The sequence below is a fragment of the Squalius cephalus genome (genome assembly GCF_949319135.1).
Source record: "Squalius cephalus genome assembly, chromosome: 18".
Lineage (NCBI taxonomy): Eukaryota > Metazoa > Chordata > Actinopteri > Cypriniformes > Leuciscidae > Squalius > Squalius cephalus.
In genome coordinates, this window is record NC_137139.1 from 19,528,277 (window position 1) to 19,554,442 (window position 26,166).

Below are 26,166 nucleotides of genomic sequence, written 5' to 3' on the forward strand. Positions count from 1 at the left end.
GAGCTTTAGTGGAACTAAAGGTGTGAGAATAAACACAAAACACACATGATCGTTGTCATGCGGTGAATCCCAGTAGCACCTCAATGCAGTCCACAAGATCCACATCTAAGGGGTGGAGATTGGTAGGTTTAGGGGTGGAGATGGGTAGGTTTAGGGGTGGGTTTAGGGATCAGGGGGTGGAGATGGGTAGGTTTAGGGGTGGGTTTAGGGATCAGGGGGTGGAGATGGGTAGGTTTAGGTATATGTAAGGTGGGAGGAGTTGGATCTGGATCCAACTCCTCCCCCTGGATTTCGTGTTCTGCAGTGAGGAGTGAGGACCATCTCGTGAATCCGGCCAATCGTGAAACAGCTGTGTCGTCATCAGAGCTGTTGCAGCCGCTCTTGAGAAGCTTCACTGGGTGCGTTTTCCAGCTGCTCTCGAAACGGTCTTGAGGTACTTTGATACCATACGTCACAGTCACGTGGTGTCGGCGCTGTCTCAAGTCGGACAAAATTTCTAACCGGCATGCACTACTTCAAGTCAGCCGCCGATCGGTCTGCGCAGAGCTGCATGAAGTTGAACAAGCCTTATGCAACACGTGTACCTCCCCTCTAATGAGTACGCCCCTTCAAGTTTCAAACTTGTTTTTATTTATATACCACCTTTAAAAACAGCAAACATGGCTGACCAAAGTGCTGAACAAAACACAAAAAGACAAAGGCAAAACCACACATTCATGACAGAAGCTCACAATGAATTAAAAGCTAAAGAAAAAAAATAGGTTTTAAGAGCAGATTTAAAAACAGTTAAATACTGTGCTGATCTGATGTAAACCAGAAGGCTGTTCCACAGTCTAGGGCCGGCAATAGCAAAGGCTCAATCTCCTCTATTCTTTAATTGTGATCTGGGGACAGATAAAAGTCTCTTATACGCCCCTTACAGCTGATTGGCTACAGGTGTATTTTAGTGCTGGCCCGATCTACTTCCAACAAATCGCTTACTGCTCGTTAAATCATCATTAAGAAAATGTAGGGGTGCATTTGTTCAATACTTGGGTTTGAGTGGAGGTTTTTCATGGACTCCTTTCTATAATCAAAATGAAACTATTTTTTTGTATGTATGACAATATTACTTTCATCCTGTTATATTCCTTTAACTAATAAAAGCCTTCCTCTGGGAAGTGACATCCTTTTGGTGGGAAAGGAAAAGCACAAAAACACAAGAAGCTAGCAGTGGATTCTCTGAGTATTAATTAATTTATATTTAAGCTATAAAAATTAACAAGAAAGAAAATTGTTGAAGCATGATCACAGCATATGCCTTAGTGTTCTCTAGAAATATTTGCTTAAATTGTTTATTTTAATTTACAAAGTTCAAAGAAAGTACTGTTACTTGGAATGACCCTATCATATTTGTCAAGATCAGAAACAAACAAAAGTTCTCTTTTATCACAGGAACACTGTATACAGACGCCAAATATTTAATATGTAAATACTTTTAAAATGCTACTGTTCAGGGGTGTGTGTGTGTGTGTGTGTGTGTGTGTATGCCCACGCCCCTCATGTAATATGTAAATTGAAGGGGCGTGTCTTAAAGACACGGTATCCAATGCGACTCTTACTGGAGGGCGGATAAGACAGATATGTCTTCCTCTCCTCCCGTTTTCCTTCGGTTGGTGTGCGGCTATGCTCAGACTGGGCTGAAACCTGAGTCTCTACGGCAAGTTGAGACCAATAACCAGCCCATTTCATCACCAGCGGATGGTAGGAGGGCAGCTGAGAGTTCATAAAATGTATACCGGTCACTGCGCTTTATCCGGCCGCTAGAAGCGCGAGCATGGCCTATTACTTGTGTGATATTAGATAAGGGAGTGCACCTTTGCGTCCGAGAGCATGGAGGTGACGTATGCTGCTTTACAGCATCTGCAGTTTGATGCGTAGAAACATTGCTCACGGATAAAGATGGATTTACCTCGTCGTTTTCCAGACCCGCTTCTCAACCCGATACTGTTCAATGAATCCGCTGCTCCTCTCGGTATGAATGAAGCGTGTGCGACTGGGAGCGGGACCGGCGCCATGGCAACCAGCGCGTTGAGAAACGATTTTGGCTCCAACATTCATGTGTTAAAAACACTGAATCTCCGCTTCCGCTGCTTCCTTTCCAAAGTCCACGAATTAGAGCGCAGAAATAAGTTATTGGAAATCCAGCTGCAGCACGCCCAGGAGCAATCCCGGTACCGACTGCTGTTTTCCCGGGATAAAGCGGTCCAGACGAACCTCGAACTGCCTTATTCAAACGCACTGTGTCAATCGAGACTCCCCGGTAAAATCTGGAGTTTCTCGCACACCGCCCGATGCGGAGGACGGTTCGAGACTCATCAGGCGCCTGGAGTGTCCTGGACTCATCCAGACGGTGTCGGGGTTCAGATTGACACCATAACACCTGAACTCAGGGCCTTGTACAATGTGTTGGCCAAAGTTAAGCGCGAGAGAGACGAGTACAGAAGAAAGTAAGTCCAGCTTGAGCTTATTTCAAATGTTTTCCCTGCAAAAAAGTGAGGAAGCTCATTTCTTTATAGGCAATTTTTGTAATTCAGGGCAAATATGGTTACCGCAGTATTTGTTACTCCAACAAAATTCTGGTGACTTGATGTTAGTTACCAATGTCATAAATAAGTGGAACAAAATGAAAGTTTCCTAAGTTTTTTTTTTTTTTTACACTAACTATTGTACTTTGGCCACAACCACACTGTAAACAGGTAGTTTGTTTAACTTAAAAAAGCAAGTTCCTGGTTGCCTTAAAATTGATCAACATCGTGATTGAAACAATCACATAACCAAGAACAAACTGGACATTTTAAAAATTCAGAAAACAATAGCATTTTATATCTTAATGAGAACAGCAACATATGGTTAGTTGGGTTGATTATCAAAAACTTTCAACAAAAATAACCCTTCTCCTTTAAAAAAACAAGAACTTGTATGTTCATAGTAAACAAGACTGTGTGTTTCCTTTCTGTTTTATATGACTGTCCCTGGGGTATAGGTTTTTCATAGTGTCTTAAACAGTAAGGCTCTATGAGTAACCCCTGTATGTTCTCTAGTATCTTATTACAAAGCGTCCAGTTTGGATATGAAACCTGAGAAAGCAGGGGTGACATTTTATCAGACAGAAACATTAGCTTTTTCTCTCTTCCAAATGGGGATCTCTGCAAAATCCTCCCATTCAATGAGTCTGTGGGAACTGCCCTAGAACTTAAGTAGAATCTCTTTACAGTTTCTCTTTACACCTTTTGGGACCATTTGTAGTCCACGTAATACACTCCCACCCATTCTGTGTGGGTTTGGTTCATACATTGGGAATTTCGCCCTGATTATATTCTCTGTTAGACTTTTTGAGGTGTGTCATTCAATTCATAAGCTTCATTCATATACATGTTGATTTAGAGGATACATTCCCTGTTGTTGTTGCTAAAAGATGCTTGATTTTGGTGTGTGTACTGCTGGAATAGTGATGAACAAAACATATGTGCCAAATTCTCCGAGCACTAGTGTGGGGACTCATTCATTGCTCAACACAGATATGTTACTGTAACTTTAAGGCATTTCCGGTCATCTTGAAGCCCCAGACATGTTTTCTCACAATATCTACAGTAACCGTGAATTGTTTCCCCAGACTGTTCTTCTTGGCTGTGTTGTTATCATAGTTTGTTTCAGTGGCTGGTGTAATAGTAATATAATAGTCTGGCTATAGAAGGTCTTGACATTTTTTCTCATCTGCCAGAACAGAAGTGGACTGTCTGTGAGAAGAAGTGGACAAATGAGCCACACAATGATTCATTTCCAGGTTTTGAGTGAGGTGGAAACCCCACTTTATAAAGAGTGTCTGTATCCTTAGATTATTCAGTACTTACTAAGCTTAGCCTACAATACTGTTAGGAATGGGCTATTTCTTTGATAAATGCTTGAGTAAATAGTCATACTGTATGTTCGACTTGTCTTTCCTTAAGTGGCCAACACAAAATTAACTCTTTTTTTTTTTTTTTTTTGCATGGGCCTCTTTGCTCTACTGTCATCTCATGTTTGTTTTGGCCCTCAGATAGTGTGTCACAGTAGCAGCCGGTGGGTTAGGATGGATGTTGGTGGTCTGTTATATTAAATGCGATCTGAAACAGGTGGAAAGTGTGGCATCAAGCTCATATGCAAAGACTGTCTCCTAGGAAATCATTTAAACAAATATAAAACCGGTTTATAAATTAGGCATGTGTTTGGCAACCAGCTTAATGTTTGGTCTAGTGTTCTTTAAAGTACAAAGCAACTTGGAAACAAATTAAAGAAACTGCAAACTGTTAAAGAGTTTGCGTTTGCTGATTTTAATTGTATCTATTTTCAGAGTTTTGAGTTTCTGAGGTCAAAATTACATTACTAAAGTCAAGAATTTTGAGCCAAAAACCATTATTGTTGAAAGGGAAAAAAGATATTCAACCCAGTTATTTTCATGTCTGTCTAACATACAAATCATCTCGATACTGATTGAACATTTTGGGTAGCTTTGCATGTCTAGAGAATGGAGTCATTCTGCTCCACCCCTTGGAGTTTTGTGCGAATTCTTCACCCATCCTCCCGTTTCATTGGAATTCTTTGTCTGATTAATCCTTTGTGGGAATTCCATGGCTTTGATAGAAATTCAGGTTTCTTAAACTGTTCTGGACATCTCAATATATGTTTTCCTCTTGTATTGTTAAGAAACTAACCCCAAGTAAACCGAGAACACTAGAAGTCTCTTTTGGTGTTGCGTAATATTTTAATTGGTGTCATGTTTGTAGATTCATTACCATTTCTATGGCATCGGTTTGGATTGATTGTGCCTTTTTGCCTAATATGAGACAGAACTATTTAGGCATGAGAGAATGGTAGTCTTTTCTTAACTATTGTGATGTGTATATGAGTGACATGGCTTCTTGTACAAGAAGAAAAACTAGTGCAGGACTTTACTGTCCATCAGGAATGGATTGGATTGCTGTATCATTGTGATTTGCTCATGTGAATGGCAGGTTGTCCCATCCTCATGCCCCCCATTTTCACACATTTCATGGTGACTTTAAATCATATTTATCAATCCATCATGAAAGTTGTGCTGGGAGTCAGTTTATCATTTCTGAGCTCTAGCTTTATGATTCAACACATGCCACATTTTTGTGAAATCAATTCAAGTTATAAATCTTTAGCACAAAAGCCATGCATTCTGCAGATGACAACTTTGAGGAACAAACTCTTTCAGAAGGTGTTTTATAACCCCAGCAGATGCTCTCCACTGACCCGTGTGAGTCGGGCTGTAAAGTTCTGGTCAGGGATGTTGGCTGTAGCTGCATGTGAGGGGATGTTTTGTGTGAGGGATCACTGGTGTGTAAGTGAACAGGAGGTAAGCCTGCAGCAAAGTGAGATCATCTCTCCAGGCAGAAAATTATTTAGTAGTGCTGCCTCACTGGGCAGGAAATCACTTCTTCCCCCCACTCATGCTGGGAGTCCAAAATCATGGGCACTAGAACATTCTGAACATTTTTACACATCCAAGAAACAGCTATCAACTGGTATGAAATAAAAGCTTTTATTTTTTATTTTTGAATGTAAGACATATTTTAAGATACATTTTTGTTTTATAACTTCAGAATATTTATGTGTGTGTGTGTATATGTGTGTCGGGCAGAAACCTCATATCTCCAAATTAAAGCACTACTTTTACCCTTGTATTGTAAACAAGCAGAAAAAGTCCAAACTGTGTGCGCCACTTATATATAGCCTACATCACTTATATATAAATCAATGGGCTATTGATGCTAACAAATTATTCAGGCTTGTCAATTTTCCTGAAAGAAGTTTTTTCTCCTCAGCTAGCAAGTTTTTTCATGATGATGCACATGATTGACTTTCAAAAGATTTTATTTCTGCCAGATTGCTGTCAATTATGTGGTAAATAGATTTCTGAGAGACTGTGTTTATTGTGCGGGTTTGTAAATGTCCATCTAGTGTACAGACAGATGGAGTAGACACTGCCAGCCAAGACACTATGCATTTAAAAACTGAACCTCAAAAGCCCTGGTGACGCAAATGCTTAATAAAAGCCTGACTGTCATGCTGGTTTGGATATTGACTGTTCCCTTGTGAAAAAGAAGTACACTTTAACATGCTTTTAAAAAGAGAACTTATTATGAAAAGAATGTACTTTAAAAGAACTTAAGTGTGAACTGAATGTAATAGTTTTTTTAAAATATACAGTGTACATTCAATATTAAACCCATTTCTTTTTCACAAGAGTTGCTTTTTGTCCTGATTTATGTGTAGACCCCCTGTGCCACAGAAGGGAGGGGTTTAGATCATGTGTCTGAGATTCTTGAGAGCCCTGTATCGATCTGAAACGTAGCTTGCTCCTCCTCTGATGTCCTGGGTGTGGACACAGATGTGCACTACTGAAGACCCACGGGACTGTCTGAGACTGATCGTTATGTAGGTCAACTTTGCACATAATGTCAAGATTTTTATTTAGCGGTCATTCTCTAAGGCAATAAACATGATTTTGACTTTGGAAAGTTATTAACATGTGGACATTGTAAAAGTCAGTCCTGATGCTAGAGTGATGTGGGTGGTTGCTATGCAGTTGCTGAGATGTTTTAGTTGGTTTCTTACTGGTCCAAGTTAAAACAGTCCACCCTCAAGTAAGCATCACCTTTTTTTCAAATACATTTTGCTCATGGTCAGAGGGTTTAGGACAGAAGAATGTTTCCAAGAGCTGATTTTGGCACAGGAAACAGACTAATGTTCCCTCATAAAATGAAATGGAGTATATAGCCTGAAAGCCTTTTTTTGTGTGTGTTCGGACACAAATATTGCATATTTACCGCAGTATTTGTGTATTTACTGTGTACAGCTATCATTGGATTTTTCTTGTTTTTTAAAAGGAAATGCATGCGAGTCATTATCCAGCAGCAGGCAATATATTTAATGTACAGGAATTAATCCAAATGCCTAAAATAGACCTGGCACGAGGCCCTTGTTTTATTTTAAAAGGCTTATTTTTACATTTATTTTTAGAGAGACTGAGCTACAGTTTTATAACTCAGTATTGAACAATTTCATCATAGTAGTCATGTGAAAAATAAAGGATAGCCTTTTGAATTTTATGGTTTTAAGTATCAGGACATAGCCTAATACAAAAACATCTAGTCTATAGCAGGCCTTAAAATGAGGTAAATGCAACCTCAGATGAATTACAACACATGACATATTACACTGTCATATTTTATTTAACAAAAATGAAGCCAAAATGGAGAAATCATGTGTGACGAACTAAGTACACCTTATGATTAGTAGAACCACCTTTTGCAGCAATAACTTTTCTGTATGACTTTTCTGTATGTCATTTTCTGTACGACTTTATCAGTCTCTCACATCGTTGTGGAGGAATTTTGGCCCGCTTCCTTTACAACGTTGCTTCAGTTCATTGAGGTTTGTGGGCATCTGTTTATGCACAGCTCTTTTAAGGTCCTGCTAAAATATTTCAGTTGAGTTGAGGTCTGGACTTTAACTGGGCCAGTGTAACACCTTGATTCTTTTCTTTTTCAGCCATTCTGCTGTAGATTTGCTGGTGTGCTTGGGATCATTGTCCTGTTGCATGACTCAATTTCAGCCAAGCTTTAGCTGTCGGACAAATGGCCTCACATTTGACTCTAGAATACTTTGGTATACAGAGGAGTTCATGGTGAACTCAGAGACTGCAAGATGTCCAGGTCCTGTGGCTGCAAAACAAGCCCAAATCCCAAATCCAGCGTGATGGACATTGCATGAGGTGTTTGTGCTGATATGCTGAGGTCAGTTTTCGCCAAACGTGGCGCTGTGCATTATGGCCAAATATCTCCACTTTGGTCTCGTCTGTCCAAAGGACATTCTTCCAGAAGTCTTGAGGTTTGTTCACATGCAACTTTGCAAACCTAAGCTGTTCTGCCATGTTCTTTTTAGAGAGAAGTTTTCTCTTGCAACCCTTCCAAACATGCCATACTTGTCCCGTCCTTTTTCTTATCGTACTGTCATGAACTTTAACATGTTAATTGAGGCCTGTAGAGTCTTAACCTGTGTAGGTCTTGTTTTTTGTAATTTCTCTGAATTTGCATGGTCTGACCTTGGGGTGAATTTGCTGGGACATCCACTCCTGGGAAGATTGGCTGTTGTCTTGAATTTTTTCCACTTGTGAATAATCTTCTTCACTGTAAAATGTTGGACTTCAAATTGTTTGGAAATGGCTGTATAACCCTTCTCAGATTGATGGCAGCAACAATTGCTTCTATAAGATTGTTGATGTCTTTCCTCCTTGTCATTGTGTTAACACACACCTGAATGCTCCTGACCAGCAAACTGCCAAAACTTCTGCTTTTATAGAGTTGGTCACACTTCCTGATGATCAGTTAATCAAAGGCATTTGATTAGCAGGATCTGTATAGTATTATAATATTGTTAAAAAATTTCACTTTTACCATCGCCCAACCTTGTTTTGACTGTGAATCCTTATCATTTTATGGATTTATTGACCAGTGGAGTTCCAATTCCAATGCAGTCCATTGTTTTAAAATGGCTAATAAACCTCTTTGATCAAATCACTTGAACACTTTTACTGAACCTTATAAAAAAATCAAAGCAGAGTTCAGAGATCAATGTCTCAAGTGAAAGTTTAACAAAAGTTTAACAAATTAAGCAGAAATATACTTGCTTTTTGACATTTAATGCGCTGTGAATGAATGTCCATGAACAGAATATGGTACATTCCTCAACAAAAGTGGTTAAAGAACAGACAAATATAGAGAGCAAGGGTACTCATTTACATGCCTAACATACCACTGAACTCAAGCTTTCAAGAAACATCAGTCAACTCCATCTACACATGTTTGCTTGAAATGGCTGGAAACCTTTTGGATCACAAAATCAGACACTGAAAAAAAAACTGCTGGAAAGAGAGTTTAATGAAATCTTAGTTTGTGCAGAAAAGCCTTTTTTTGGTGGTTTGCATGATGTATAATTCATCTCAAACTGAAAAAAATTGTTACACTGCAGGACCCTAAAATGAACTGATTGAAGGGAAAGAGGTGTTGAAAAATGTTTAAAATTGCAACATGAATAAACAATGTGACCATAAAACCTTGTGTACCTTATAGATTAAAAAAAAATCTATATTTTTAACCTGAAAATCTTAGATAACTAATTTATGGAATAAATAAAAGATAGCTCATTTTTGTTTTGACCGTGCATTAACCGTTCAAAAGTTTGGGGTGGGTAAAATGTTTTAATATTTTTGAATAAGGTCTCTTATGCTCAAGAAATATTTCATATTATTTATTTATCAATGTTAAAAACAGTTGTGCTGCTTCATATTGTCATGGATCCTGCACATTTTTTTCAGGATTCTTTGTTTAATAGAAATTTCAAAAGAACAGCATTTATTTGAAATAGCCTATACATTTTTTGTAACATAAATGTCACTTTAGATCAGTTTGGTGGTCTTCTCTAGATTCCGCTCTTTGGTGGTCTCATCTGATCTTTGTGATAATCTCACTCTGAGCTCCTGTTTTGAGTAAATACTAGGTGAGATGATGTCTCTTTGCACTTCAGGCATTTCAGAGGTGGTGGACAAATGGAAAAAAAGGGTGTGTCTTTATGTGGGACATAATGCTTTGAAGGTCTTCACAGGTGCTATCATGATGAACCCCCTCACGGTCACCTCACGTTATCACTCTGCCCTATTCATTTGTACACTTTTGAAGCAGTTTAAGATTACAATGGGACACAAAACTTTTGAGCTATAGCAGATTTACCCCTGTCCTTCTCTTTCCTCATAATAGCTCTTTGAAAGATTGGCTCAATTCATTTGAACTCTCCCATAAACTGAACAATGTGTATTTAAATTGACGACCCGATCTCACACAATGGGAGAATTCACAGCAATGTGTACAGTGATGGCATAGAGTGAAGAACAAAGAAAGCGCCTCTTCATTTTGTGGTGTGTCTCATCTTTCTTTTCATAAATAGCAGTTCATTAAAAAGTTTTAATCCTGTGCTTATTGTTGACCAGGTGGGCATTCACAAGCTTTCGATATGCAGTATTCATTTACATTTGCTCATGCCATTGTGAGAGTTTCCGTTTATATTGTGTTCAGTGTCTTTTGGATGAAGTGGAAGCTCAGTCTATGCTGCAGCAGAGGAAATGAGAGGAGTTTGATTCTCATGACCTTGGGCTGTTGTCTAGTCAGCTCCACTGGATCCCAGTGACATTCAGAGAGATCCACACTGACCCTGCACTGTCTGAACAGCCAGATCCATGATGTATCTCCACACCTGGATCAGTTCTATATGGATCTAGATTTCTGACTCTCATCTACCTGTGGCTACTCCTTAACCAATAAAACGGTCTTTCTCAAAAAATGATAGCTGTTTAAAAAAAAAAAAAAATGTTTCAAATGAATGTTGTTCTTTTGAACTTTCAATTCATCTTAGAATCCTAAAAAAGAAAAATATTAAGCAGCACATCTGTATTCAACATTTTTAATTATAAGAAATGTTTCTTGAGCAGTGAATCAGCATATCAGAATGATTTCTGAAGGGTCATGTGACTCTAGGACTGAAGTAATGATGCTGAAAATTCAGCTTTGCCATCACAGGGATAAAATGTATTTAAAAAAAAAAAAATTTAAATAGAAAACTCTTATTTTAAATTGTAAAAAAAAAAATCACATTATTACTGCTTTTACTGTATTTTTTTTTTTAAATAAATAAATGCAGCTTTGGTGAGCATAAGAGACTTCTTTCAAAATCTGAAAAAATCTCACCGACCACAAACCTTTGAACGGCAGTTTATGGGATTGCACTTTCACTCTTATACCCTGAGAACTTTCTCCACTCCTCTTGTTATCACTGAAGATCCACAGCCTCCACATGCTTTTCATGCCTGGCCTACAGATCAGCTTAACATAACAAGTACAACTCTTTGTACTAAACAGATGATCCCTTCTGGATCTTGTCATGTTGAGTCAGCACTTGCAGGTGTCTTGATGTCTGCACCGTCACACAATGCAAGTGTAAGACTAATGGAGTCTATAATCCCTTGAGCATGTGAGAAATCAAAGGATTGGGATCTTCTAAAACAAGAGAAGCTGTCATCCCTTAATCCAGCCGATGAGGAATCTTACTGCATAACTGACTACAGAATCTGACGGGGAATTCCGCAGCATGTTAACACTTTGTAGTAGACAGGTGGTTATTTAAACCTCTGATGCATGAATTATTATTATTATTATTATATTTATTTAACGAGACATTGTCATATGGATGGTCATCCGGTAATTATACTGATCCAAAACCTACTTCATTTTGATATGGACTAAACAAAATGATTCAGTGACCGCATTGATAGATTTGGTTCAGTGAAGGATTTGTCAAGACTGATTTAAACCGGTCTGGACTTTTTGAACTATTCACAGAAAGAACTGGCACATTTGCATGGGAATCGGATCACACTGTTTGCGTTATACGTGTTTGATTCACTAAAAATAACTGGTTCATAAGAATCATCTGTTTGTGAATCAGACTCCGTTGACTGTTGTATGGAGGAATCTATATAAATAAATTTTACCCGCAGTGTCCAATCATTTTAGTGCATCACATTCAATATAGATGCCGAATTCACAATAATTATAAAACTCAGGTAATTATAAAATCTTTAGACATCATGTGACAGAAGATTCAGTAGTAGCAAAACACCATAGATTTACGGACACTGAAAAGCAGTGTAGGTAATGCCGAATAGATTTTGTTTTAATCAGACACCGTTAAACACTGCTTCTGGAACAAGAGCAAAGAAACCGGCACAATAATTTACCTCAAGCATTTCTCCTGCAAAAGTTAAGCTTTTATTTGCATATCCTGCTTTTCACTACAGTCTCCATAGTGATTTAAAGGGAGCTTGCTAGTGTTTTCGGGGAGTTTTAAAGTTATCAGGAAGATTCTCAATGGTCAGTGGCAGAGGGAGGATACTGATGTTTTTCTCAAGTCTCTTTTGAATACATGTAACTGAACAAACATACTTTTGTGGTAAACCTTTACATACATATGATTTTTTAGAGTTGTGTACTTGTTGTATACAACTATATGTTGTACGTTTTTTAAAAAGCAGTTTTGAAAAAATGGTAAATACATTTTTATTTTAAGTAACTTTCATCCTCTTTTGAGCCACTAATTATTTGAATGACTCCAGATCAAGACTTTATCACACTATGATAAACTGTGCACATTTATTTCAAGTACAATCTGTTATTGTGCTTGTATTCCAGATGGGAGGAGGAGGTGTCCAAACGTCAGCAGATGGAGTCTTTGGTGGAGACTTTGCAGGAGGTGAGATCTCAGCCCTATTACATTGCGACTGTGTTGATGTTTGACATCCATACGTCTGCACCGATGCATGTCTTGCTTTTAGGTAATTCTATTGTATGGAAGAAAATTCCCCACCCACTCTGTAAAAATATATTCTGAGACCAAGTAAATTATGCAGAAAAAACAACCAGAGTTGCTTGATTACTGTAGTTTTGTAGCATGGAAACTTAACATTAAGTTCAGTCAAAACATTTCATTAAAATAATTAAGTAAATATATTCAACTAAAAAAAGCCATGCAAACTATTGCCTTCATTTTCACCCACTCATTTTTTTTTTACAGTGCACAGCAAAACTTTCTAAATGTTCTCTTTACAGAGTGTTCAGTCATCTGAAGCATTGCAAGGAGAATTGAATGAGAAGATGGATCGTCTTAAAACAGAGCTGGTGGTCTTCAAGAGCCTAATGCCTCATGATGTAAGTGTCCTGCTTTATCTGGTATCAATTTCTGCACACTACTAAAGACATGCAAAACATGCAAATATCCATTTACAACAGTACCTCGTTTAAAAGTGTATAATTTGACTGCACCTGTGAGAGATTAATAAAGATTACAAGATTGACTTTCAGGGAAATAAAGATGAACCCATAGGTAAATAACTCTGGCATTAGACTGAATAGATACCCATAGATCTGTGTGGACAAATAAGCAATGAAGCAGTCAGGCTTCTGGCCCTGGAACAGATGCATATTGTTCTTTACTGTTGAGTAGCTGTTGCTGAGTCCCAGTAATAAAGCACAGCTGACTGCTGCCTCCCTGGATAATATGTTCCTTAATGTGAATGCATACTGTTACAAAGCATTTCAAAAGAAGCTCAACCATCTGTTGTAGCCAAATGAATTTAGAGAAGTTTATCTGCCTTTGAGGTTTTTGTAATGCTCACTAACCCATAAAAAGCAGTGTAGTGCTGTTTATGCACAAGTTTCTATAATAATATAATTATATATATATATATATAATTATATAATACAGTACATGTAAAAAGTTTGGAAACATTACTATTTTGTAATGTTTTTGAAGAAGTCTCTTTTGCTCACCAAGGTTGCCCTTATTTAATTAAAAATACAGTAAAAACAGTAATATTGCAAAATATTATTACAAATTAAAAGAACTGTTTTCTATTTTAATATATTTTAAAATGTAATTTATTCCTGTGATCAAAGCTGAATTTTCGGCATCATTACGCCAGTCTTCAGTGTCACATGACCCTTCAGAAATCATTCTAAAATGCTGATTTGGTGCTCAGGTAACATTTCTTATTATTATCATCAATGCTAAAAACACTTGTGCTGCTTAACATTTTATTTTAACATTTTAACTTTATTATTATTCATGCAGTTTTCATTATCTAATATTAAAGGCACAGTATGTAAGTTTCGCCACTAGAAGTCGCTTATTCATAACAATAACACAGGTGCAGCTTGATGATGGCGTAAATTAGCGTGGAATCATGGGAGTTGTCGTCTTCACCTTCACCAATCCGACGGGACTTGGGCAGAAATTCTGTTCATGAATGAGCTAATGTATTAAAGTTAATTAATATTACTGTGGTATGGGTCGAGAGCCTGGGACATTTTACGTTGCTGTTTTATAATGCTTTATCTGACTAATTAAAATCGTGGGGTAACACAGCACTGTTTAACTTGGTCAAAACAATCATACTAAAAATATGTTTGAGTGTGTTGAAATTATTTTAACGTTACTCTGTGTTAGGGCTGTACTCAACCAAAGAAAATCTTGGTCGACTGAAGTCCTGAAATTTTCGACTAAAAATGACGTTAGAAAAAAAAAACGTTAAATTAATTAGATGCACACTGTGCGCAGTACTTGGTAGCCTTGTTGTCCGCCTAAATGAATTATAAATAAACATAAACAACTAGTAGGCTATTTGCAGTATATTAAATCGTTTTTGACCTAATTATTTTGCACTGAAATGAGTCTGACACTCGAGTCTGTCAGCATCACGTGCACCTGCGCAATATCATAGCTTATGATTTCCGAAAATAGTACTATGTTGTCAACTAGTGATATCATCACAAGAACTGTTGAGGAATATGCAACATAATTTAGACAATTATTTTTGTCATATGTTATAATAATAAGTTATAACTGTCAGACACTATCATTTCACCGTGCATGTCCTCGCACCGAGCGAGGCTGAACATGAGCTCAGCTTCGCAGCTGAGACACGTATAGACTATTAACTTAAAGCTTTTACTCTTAATAAACACAAAAGGCACGTCCACTTTAATAAAAAAATAATATTTATTAAACAAACCAGATCAAGAGCAGAAACGAAATAAAGTGCATAACTGAAAAATAAAGCATCCTAGGCTCAAAACTAACACAACCAACAGCACAGCGCAATTGCGCATTAGGCTCCAAATAAAAAATAAAAAAGTTAGGTTATCACACTAAAACATTGAAATATGCAAATTCTGATATGTTCATAGCCTACTCAAAACAGACAGGGCAAGCTAACGCAGACAAGTGAGCTTACCACTTTTAGATGATATGTCATGTTTGTCGTCAAGCTGTGGAAAACTGTTGCTTGCAAACTTTGCATTCGACCTTTTTCCTGTTATCAATTTTAACAAAATGCTGCCACACTGTCGATTTCTTTGTTTTTGACATGTTAGAAGAGGACTGACTATTAAACGCTCTCACAATTAAATAAATAATATTCAGCATCAAACTTTCTACGCTCGACGCTCTCTTGGGTTGAACTAATCCAAAAAAGGTGAAAACAAGGGGGTGTTTTGAAGACAGACTGTTACAGTGAAACAAGGGTACTCTGAAAACACCCCCATTAGCAGTTAGTGCTTTCCACCTGATGAAATGAGCGCGCCTCAGCGCGGCAAAACTGATGAAATAAACGCGGCAGAAAATCGACCAATCAGAATTTTGGTCGAACCAGAACGTATCGACCAACTAATCGACTAATCGACTAGGACAGTACAGCCCTACTCTGTGTGTTCGATTGGTGGTTGTATGAGACACTTGTTGCACATTGCAGTAAGCTAGATCGATATTAGAATATCATATTAATAAAAGGATGACTGGATGACTTGTGTTGCTAAATGGCATGCAGTTTATTTTAAAATATATTGTATGGTGGAGAAAATGCTGTATTACTGTTATTACAAATAAAGCTCTTTCTGATTATGCTGTTAACCACTCGACAAAATTGTGTTGTCTCTGAGGCATGGTAAAAATGTGTTACTCGCGGTAAATCAAGAAAACAAGAGATTCAAGCAATAAGACTAACGCGATAAAGGTATCCAAACAGTTGCTCACCTGCCTAATATATTATTGTATGTGTGTATGTGTATGTGTATGTGTATGTGTATGTGTATGTGTATGTGTATGTGTATGTGTATATATATATATATATATATATATATATATATATATATATATATATATATATATATATATATATATATATATATATATATATATATATATATATATATAATATATGACATGGGCCATTTCACTGGTTCTGAACATTGTTGGAAACATTTGGTATAATGTAAGTACACAATTCAACAAAATATATACAATTGTTCTAGTGGTTTTGGGATATTTTAATCCAAAAATCTTACATATTGTGCCTTTAACTGAGGCTGTGTAGAATATTTGCATTTGTACTTTAAAAAAAGATGTTTCACACCACAGGGCTGTTTGCATGATATTTCTATGTATGTTGTGTTACGTTTTTATAAAGCAAGAGAGGTATGTTTTCCTGTTCCAGTTTTCTGCTGAATCAATGCATGATGGATTACGTCTGAAATGTCTCATTATCATGCATTTTTGTATAGGAAGTGTCTGACTTGGACACTAAAATCCAGGAGAAAGCCATGACGGTTGATATGGACATCTGCAGACGCATCGACATCACAGCCAAGCTGTGTGACGTGGCACAGCAGAGGAACTCAGAAGACATGAGCATGATATTGCACGGCAGCCCATCCAGAGCTCCTCCCGAGCAGAAAGGGGTACGGAAACTTACTCTCAATAGATTCTAATGATACCTTCCAATTTACTGGAACATTGTGCAAATTTGGAGCTCAAATTTGATTTGCAGTACATGGAGTTTATATAACAGCTTATCATGCAATTTGAATCTTTCAGCAATCAGAGAGTGTGTGTGTGTGTGTTGTAGGGGATGGCGGTATGTAGGAGGAAGGAGTGCAAGGGTGAATCAGAGGAGCAGAGACTGGAGACTGATGTCGATTCTGCTCACTGTGAGGAGGACATGCCTGGTTCTCTCAATATCACTGATGAGATGAAGAGGATGCTCAACCAGCTGTGAGTCTTCATAGTCATTAGAGGAGTGTTTCTCAACTGGTGGGTCACAAGGCTGTTTTGAGTGGGTGTACCGTCAAAAAAACTATTTTTTTCTGGATCGAGACTTTAATTTTGAAAGACGTGAACGAAAGCTGTTGACTCTTCTGTGAGACTGTTTAAAGGGATAGTTCTCCCAAATATCAGTATCATTTACTCACCCTCACGTTGTTCCTAACCTTTATGAATTTCTTTATTCTGCTGAACACAAAATATATTTTTAAGAAAATGGGCAACCAAACAGTTGATAGTCCCCATTGACTTCCATAGTAAGGAAAAAATACCATGGAAGTAAGGAGGCAGGATCTCTTTATTTAACAGTTCAAACAAAATAATAGAAATGCGTTAAACACTCAGTAGTACAGAATAAACACAGGAGAGAAAGACATACACAAGCAATTTACTCTGACTAAAGAATAGACAAAGGATGAACAGAAAATTAGGGCTATATATACACAGAGCTAACAAAGGGAACTAAATGAACAACAGGTGAACTTAATTAGTGTTTAACTGGTGCACACACACACACACACACACACACACACACACACAAGGAAACTAGGGGTGTGTCTCAATCAGCTCCCAAGCTTGTGAATCAGTAAATTTGGTTCAAGAATTCGGGCACTGGTAAGGACAGTAAAGGACGCTGACTCACCACGCACTGGTACACTGATGACTCTATTTCCGGCGACGTGACTACATCCTCATTGTACAACATTATTACTGGTATTTACAACAGCAGAGCTGATATCTTTCTGACATTACTTGTAATGATTTTTAAGGACATTATGATAAATACTTTGCTTGTTTACATACATGTGCAACATTTCAGCTGTAAATAAATTATAAATGTTAGCTAGATTGTTCATTACCTGTCTAGCAATGTATGTTTATGCAGCTGAAATATAATTAAATAATGGTTTGTATTTTAACATTTGTCAATTATGTGTAGTGAGTTAAAATTCGAGCTTCAAAACTTCCATTAAGAGAACATGGTGAGCATTGATGCTCCCTGTTTTTCACTGTGCATTGTGGGACTTTTTAGGTAGTGAACTTTTTAGTGCTTTGGAAGTATTCTGTGATTGAGACAGCCCTTAAAATGGCTGACTCCCTGATCAGTGCCCTGACTACTGAACTAGGGATCTGATTGAGACGCACCCTCGGTCAAAATACACATACAGGGAATAGAAACAAAACAGAACCAAACCAAAACAGAATATATAAGTTATATATATCATTTTTCAGGAATTAGGTCAAATTAAAATATATATATTGGGTCACGGCCTAATGACCATGAGAAATTGTGGGTCCCATTGTCAAACCAGTTGAGAACCACTGCATTGGAGGGCACCTTCTGATGGTTGTGTGTGTGTGTGTGTGTGTGTGTGTGTGTGTGTGTGTGTGTGTGTGTGTGTGTGTGTGTGTGTGTGTGTGAGAGACAGAGAGAGATTCATTATTATTATGTTTATTATTATTGTAGTGTTTAGTTAATTTGTTGTTTGTAAGATCATTAAGGGTTTATAACATGGAAAACAAAATACTGCAAAAGTATAGAGTATGGACTTTTGTATGATCACTTACTGCCATCTTGTGTACATATGGGGAACATGGTCATTTTGTGTGCTGTGTATTTTTTTACAGTCTTTGGTATTTTCCTATTTGAGAGAGATCTCTTTTTATATTATTTTTATATTAAATTACTATTATTTTTCTTATTTGCTTTAATTAAAATCTGGATATTAACTTTTTAACGTTTTTCTTATGTTCATTTGTTCTATGTTATGTATTATAGTCTTTTGTTTATCTTTTGTTTGTAATCCTTTAGATTGTGGATCTGTTGATTTTCCTTTCCTTTTCTTCTCCTTGTGTCTCCTCGTTTCCTTCTCTTTTCTCTTCCACGTCTGTGTCTGCTGCCTGTCTTGTGCGCAGAGGTTGCTCAGCTAATTGGTTTGTTGGCAGGCGGGAAACGTTCGAGTTTGACGATGACTGTGATAGTCTGGCGTGGGAGGAGACGGGGGAGACTCTTTTGCTCTGGGAGGATTTCAGTAACTACAACAGTCTCACCACCTCCGCCGCTGCTACAGGCACCACAGTGTCCTGCGCATCTGACTCTCACGGAGAACCTCAGGAGCAGGTTAGTCAGCAAACATGTTTGGATAAAAGTGCCAAATGATTCTAATGTAATGTAAATGTAATGTCTATATAGGCAACTACAGGAAGCACCCAATTAAATTAAACTAAATACAGTAGGCAACAGCTCTGTTAATGCTCACTCACAAGCATAAGAAGCATCACACTCAGATCAATTACCTATTTTCAATGATTCCAATTACCCCGACAGACTATTGGTTCAAAAAACTAGATTCCCTCACCACTCACTTCTATTGGAAAAATAAAAAACCAAGGATAGCACTTACAACACTCCAAAACACAAAACACTTAGGCGGACTTGAAGCACCAAATTTCATGCACTACTACCTGGCAAACCAATTACAATACCTATATAAATGGACTCAACAACAGACACATTCCGACCCATGGCTTGATTTAGAGCAATACTTGTGCTCCCCCAACCCCTTTCTACCACAGTCAATTAAAAAACTGGACTTCTATCATAACATTACAATAGCAACAACTCTGTCAGCCTGGTGGAAAACCAACAAAATCACCAAATCACCCCGAGCTCCATGTAGGTATACCCCCATGTGGCACAACCCTGACCTCCGTCTTCACAATAAACCGATCCACTTCCCCAAATGGCAACAAAATGGCATCACCCACCTTCACCACGTATTTGAAAATCATAAATTTATGTCATTCACCTCAATTGTCCAGAAATTCGGGATCGGGAGAGACCAATTTCTCCACTACCAACAGCTTAAATTTTTAATTCAAAGCAAAATAACTCTAACTAACACCCTACAGCCTTCTACAATAAGTGAACAGTTATTAGAGATAGGCAACCACCCAAGAAAACTTATATCTAAACTCTACAGCTTCATCGCTTCATCTAACCCCACAATAACCCTGCCCAAGGGGAAGTGGGAAAGTGACCTCATGCTATCTTCCGACCCGGATTTCTGGACACAGATCTGCAGGAATACCTTTACTATGACCACCAACACCAATTTACAACTCATACAATATAAAACCATCCACAGAATCCACATCACTCAGAGTAAACTATTTAAAATGAAATTATCTGACACAGACACCTGCTCACAGTGCACCTCTGGGAGCACAGACACCTATCTCCACGCAACCTGGCTCTGCCAGCCTGTTCACTCTTTGGATCACATTAACCAACACACTATCTTCGATCCTGGACTGCAGAGTCCCACTGTCTCCTGCACTTTGTCTCCTAGGAGATACTTCAGAAACTTCCATCCCTTCCAAATACAAAACCCCAGGGGGGGGGTGGCTGGGCAAAAAAAAAATAAAAAAAAAATAAGAAGCATCACACTCATATTAGCTAAAATACAACCTTTATTTCTGTGTGATATTTTTAGTACTTTTTTTTGTAATTATTTAATTATAAATACATTATACGTATACATTTAATATAAACTCAATTATATTTAATTATATATTTATTTAAGTATTCAAGTATTTAAAATTTTTTACTGACCATCAGATAAATACTTTTATTCAGGAAGGATGCATTAAATTAATCAAAAGTGAGATTAAAGACGTATATAATGTTACAAAAGCTTTCTATTTCAAATAAATGCTGTTCTTTTAAACGTTCTATTCATCAAAGAATCTTGGGGGAAAAGCACGGTTTCCACAAAAATATTAAGCAGCACAATTGTTTTCAATATTGATAGTAATAAGAAAATAATAAGAAATGTTTCTTGAGCAGCAAATCATATTAGAATGATTATATTTATAAATATTCAAATAGAAAACGGTTATTTTAAATATTACTGTTTTAATGTTTTTTTTGATCAAATAAAATAATAAATTGTATGAAACTCATCCGGAAATAACAAACAGACTTTTTATCACTCTTAAAACTAGACATGATCAAGTGGTCTACAGCAGATGTCGTATGGGTCATACAAGTCTGACCCATGCTTTTTTGCTTAAAGGTGAAGACCCAACTTTATGTATGTTTTGTAAGATTCCCTTATCTGTCAAACATATTTTATTGGATTGTCCTGGACTTAATACAAGCAGAATGCTCTTTTATGAAGTTACTTCACTTAAGGACATATTTAATAAGATTATGCCTGAGAAGGTTTTGGATTTTTTATCATATGTTAATTTAAAAAAATCTTGTATAATATGACTTGCTGTTTTTGTTTGTTTTGTTTTTATTGTATTTATATGATATTTGTATTTTTGTAATTTAATTTTTGCCATGAAAATAGCTTTGAATGCTGACATGGCATTAAATAAAATAAATGCAGCCTTGGTAAACAAAAGAGCCCTCTTTAAAAAAAATAATTACAGAACCCAAACTTTTGAATGGTAGTGAATTGCCAAAAAATGCTGTCTATGTATTTTTTGGTTGTTTCTTGTGGCTAAATATGCTGTCTTACTAATATTGACCATTACTGGCTGTACAATAGTACAAAATGTATGTTGACTCCTGAGAATATTAATAATACATCATGCATTATCCCGCCAGGATCGAAGTCTAGGTAGCCTCATAAATGAAACAGAATCCATCTTTAAGACCAGAGAGCAGGAGTACCAGGACACCATCGGAGAGATTGAGGTGAGAGAACATATGTGAATGACACGTTTCAGCTGATATTTACTTGAGTTCAAAAACCGCTATCTTCCTCCCGCAGCTGGAACTGGCCACGGCTAAGAGTGACATGAACAGACACCTGCATGAGTACATGGAGATGTGCAGTATGAAGAGAGGGCTGGACGTCCAGATGGAGACCTGCCGGAGGCTCATCCAAAGCACAGCCCCCACCGGCAGGTTGGTTTAATCGTATCTTAGTTTTAGCAAAACTTGAAATGGAAGTTGTGGTAGACTTTTCTTCCCTATTGTGACGTATATCCAAGTGAAACGGCTTCTCGAACAGGAAGAAATGTAGGGCAGTACTTAATTTTGTCCATCGGGAATTGATTGGACGGTTGTGGTTTGCTATTGCTGTGACGCCATGTGAGTGACAGGTTGTCCCGCCCTCACGCCAGTAAACACATCATCAGAGAAGAGAAGTCACTGCAAGAGGGAGGGGAAGTTATTATGATTAAACATTTTTAATTATCCATTTTGATTTAATGGTGACTTTAAAATTAAACCAAACTGAGAATGTAAAGTAAAACAGTATGAATCTCCACAATGGCTTTTAATGATTTATGTTCATGTCCTCTGTTTTCCAATGCAGACAGTCGCCCTCCTTCAGCTCTGTGGGCAGCAGCGATTCAGGAAACACCGATGACATCCAGGATGAGCTGGAGCCTGATGGAGAGAAAGAAGGGGCGGTAGAGATGAATGGAGAAGTTAGATGATGATGTCTTTCTGGTTTCTCAGCTTCTTTGTGAACCAGTCACTCTTTTAAGTCTCTGGTCACCTTTTCTTACACAGTATGGATGAGTGTGGAATTTCAGATTCCCAAAGAGTAAGTATTGGTGCTTTATATGCTGTCTTAAAGCAGGACTAGCTGTGCCCTCTTCATCAGCACTGCCAAGGCATGGCTCCATAGTCTTCCTCACTAGCTTTAACTGATGTCACACGCTTTACAGTGTGATGAATACCATATATAATAATGCATATTATTATAAATAATATTATAAAATATATCATCATATAATATGGTAACACTTTACAATAAGGTTTCATTTGTTAACATTAATGTGAACTAACAATGAACAATACTTCTACAGCATTTATTAATCTTAGTTAAGTCTGTTAAGTAAGGAATAATCTACATCCAGCTGGTTGTTTTCTAAGAATCACCCTGTCCGGGGTTTATTCTGAGACAACAACCGACACGGCTACTTGCCACATAAGTAAATTATTAGAAACGAAATATTGATCTTCGTTGAAATATTTGATCAGGTCTTTAAAAGCAAAGCTTCCGCAGAGAGAGCAGTTGCTAGCGCTGCAAGTTCAAACTAGACGGACATTTAAGAGATACGGTATACAGTCATTCATACCACTTTTTACACGGCATTTCGCCACATAAATAATTATGGATTATATTGATATCAGATTAAACTGTTTTAAAATCGTACCTGTTTGTATTTTATAATCCAACATTGTACAAAACAAAATGGCAGCAGCTGCGTTTGTATGAAACGAGAGAGCGAGTCCACAATACTGGATGGCATAATAAAATAACTGTACACAAAATATTGATTTGACTGAGTTTTAATATTTTATTAGCTCGCCAAATGCAAAACTTCCAGGAAGAAAAACTGTTCCTAGCAAGCGTATAGCGCTGCTGACTTCAGTAACCCAGATGAGCTTGTGTTAACTGTTTTCAGCGGTTGTTATCGAGGAATAACATACCGCTGGCTGGCGCGATTGACCAATCACAATCAAGCATTCCACAGAGCAGTGTAATAACGTCAGTCAATGCACTGTGAACGAACATTAACATGGACATTTTTGTTAACATCAACAAAGTTATATTAATAAATGCTTTAAAAATGTATATTGCTCATTGTTAACTGATGTTGTAAAGTGTTACCTATAATATAAATATTATGATAATATATTAAATATAAATATTATTTATTAAATGCATAATTTCTGCTATCTTGCTCCTTTGTTTACATGAATCTAAAAGGCAAGTTACACACCTATCAGTTTAAATATCACACATATTAAAACACATTATAGAGGAAAGTATTCTTCTACATCGAGCTCTGGAATACATTCAGGCTTTTAACGTCACAATAGTCAGTATACTTCACAACAATATCTTGAAATCTCTCACCAGTTCAGATGTTTTCACCATATAATACTGTTGCTCAACTAGACCACCGTGCACTAAGATCTATGCAATAATCTGGACTGATGTTACATTCTGTGATTCTTTTAGCTGGAGCCAGATTCAGTATGTGTGAGTTGATGATTCTCTTTAAGTGCAGTTTTGCCTTTGTTTCTTTGTATTGGCTCTTTCAGTGTTGGAAAGTAGCAGTAAAACCCAAACTCATGTGCCTACAAATATGCTGTATATACACTGTCTTAGTTGCCTTATATTTTTCTCTGAATATATTAAGGACATGCTTTGCTCTGTTATAGACCATTAAATCCTGAATCATATCTTTAGTACAGATGATGACATATAATTAATGTCTAAGATGTTAAATGGTGTGACATGAGATTTTTTGGATGATCTCAAGCCATACTATATCTGTCCTCAGGTGTTGAAAGGTTTGGTCAAGCTGCAAAATAGATACTGAAAACTTTGCTATTACGTTTAGTTCTGTGTGTGGGTCATTCTCATGAAAATGTGCTATTTGTGCACTTGTTCTGTTTGAAAAAATATTTAAAGATTAGATTTAAAATACCAAGTATCAAAGTACATATGCTAACCCTAAAGCACTACATTATTTCAACCATATTACAGCAATTATAATAGAGAGTAGATTCTGTATGTTTAGTATAACTGTGTCATTGTGACTTGAAATACATTTATAACATTTAAAAACATAACTATTATAATAAAAACGTTTTGTCAGAAAGAGAAAATGTCACAAGACGCAGAGACAAATTCTACATGTCTCAGAAAATTATAATACTTTTCAATAAAAACAATCTTTTTTTACAGTATAATAGTGATAAATGGGGACCTGTAAATGTCAAACAAGCATTAAGAATTAAAATTGTTTTATTTAAAATAAAAAATATATATATTTGCATTACAAACAGTCAAATGAATTGTTTAATGGGACTAAGTCATGGGGAAGCACACTAATGAATGAATGTCACTTCCTAAGAACGACCCACACACTATCCCCTCCCCTCCCACAAAATATGATTTTGGCTTATTATTCGAGAGGTGGTTTATAAAATTGAGATTATTATTCATTATTTATTTATTTTATTGTACAATGAATAATTAGCTTTATAAACTAAAACGATGTTCATATTAGCATAATACTTGCATTGCTTTTATTATGTTTGTTTTTTATTGTTTCTGTTTTATTATTACATAAACATTAATTATTAATTAATTGCTTTTAAACAGTATCTGGGTGATGGAGGTTAAGTTTTGCTGTTATTGCCTTTTTTAATTATTGGAAATGAATCATTCCGTATTTTATAGTATCCGTATGTTGATACAATTTATGATTTAATATTTGCCTTAAATATGGGCCATTCTAATAAAATGTATTAGTTTGTGCTGTATACTAAATAAATGAGCTGATTGATATTGAGCTGAAAACAGCATGTCTGGAAATGAGAGTTTGTTTTTGGAAATCTGGAGGACTATGCAAGTCTTATGTAGTTGTACTCTGATTTTATGCTGGTTTTAAATAAATAAATAAAAAACAATTTGCCTTTTCAGTCTTTTATGACACTATTTTTCATCCAAAATCTACTTTTTAAACTTTCGATTCATCTTTGCAGCATGCAATGTTTATTATATCATTATTTGTGACCATGAATGTTCTTTGAGCTTCCCAACAGATTTCACATGGAAATTTTAGTTTTGCATGATTGAGCAAGTCTCACTTATTTTACATGAATTTGCCTGTCGCTTGGGTGTTGAGGTTGTGTTTTAACACATCTCTAGAAGAGAAATGAAAACTGTGGTCTCTTTTATAGGTCAAAGTTCTGGGAAAAAGATATTGAGACAGGCAAATTCATTCAACTGGTTCAGGCGGTGAGACACAAATCACACTTCTTCAGAAATACAGCTTTGTTTTGCCATCATTATAGTGTCACATTCTCTTAAAGGGATAGTTCACCCAAAAATAAAAATTGTCATAATTTTTGGGTGAACTATCCCTTTAACAGCATTAGACTATAATGTTTAAAGATAACTGTTTTGAGCCAATTTTTTATATATGATGTTAGATGTTTTATCAACCGACTGTATTCATATTACAGCAAAAGTGTAATTTTATCCTGTCGAACTAATACAATTTTTGGATATGTAATAATAACATAATAGTTAGTGCCCTACTCTGATTCTTTTTCGCTCAAACTAATTATTTAAAAACACAGATTCAGGAACTAGAACATCACTGTTCTGCTATTGCTGCTTCATTTGAAGCTATTATGAATACACAAAAAAATAAGTTAACTCCTGCATCACATTTGCCTATGTGTGCTTTTACTTACAATCGCAATACAAACATTTACACAGTTTGGTGACATATTTCCCCAGGCAAATGCATTCTCCGTGGAAATTACATATAGCATGCAAATCCTTGCCACCAACAGAGTAT

General features: G+C 36.7%; 1 protein-coding gene across 2 annotated transcripts; it reads left to right on the plus strand.

Annotated features, from left to right (window-relative positions):
- The first annotated feature begins 1,588 nt into the window (after nucleotides 1-1,588).
- Nucleotides 1,589-25,193, plus strand: iffo2a (intermediate filament family orphan 2a). Of its 2 annotated transcripts, none has more exons than XM_079848799.1 (9): nucleotides 1,589-2,489; nucleotides 12,348-12,408; nucleotides 12,765-12,863; nucleotides 16,272-16,448; nucleotides 16,616-16,761; nucleotides 18,727-18,931; nucleotides 21,431-21,520; nucleotides 21,597-21,733; nucleotides 22,146-25,193. In XM_079848799.1, the coding sequence occupies exons 1-9, from the start codon at nucleotides 1,942-1,944 to the stop codon at nucleotides 22,267-22,269; spliced, it is 1,587 nt and encodes a 528-aa protein (XP_079704925.1). In that variant the 5' UTR covers nucleotides 1,589-1,941; the 3' UTR covers nucleotides 22,270-25,193. The 2 variants fall into 2 exon arrangements, with proteins under 2 accessions (XP_079704925.1, XP_079704926.1); XM_079848800.1 differs by having other exon boundaries at nucleotides 18,757-18,931.
- Nucleotides 25,194-26,166: the final 973 nt, after the last annotated feature.

What these genes read in the sequence shown, in the direction of transcription:
- iffo2a (XM_079848799.1), top strand. Translation starts at nt 1,942, where the DNA reads ATGGATTTACCTCGTCGTTTTCCAGACCCGCTTCTCAACCCGATACTG. An exon ending in CTCCTCCCGAGCAGAAAGGG is followed by an intron (nt 16,449 to 16,615) that starts GTACGGAAACTT and finishes TGTGTGTTGTAG; the next exon opens with GGGATGGCGGTATGTAGGAG. An exon ending in AGCACAGCCCCCACCGGCAG is followed by an intron (nt 21,734 to 22,145) that starts GTTGGTTTAATC and finishes TTTCCAATGCAG; the next exon opens with ACAGTCGCCCTCCTTCAGCT.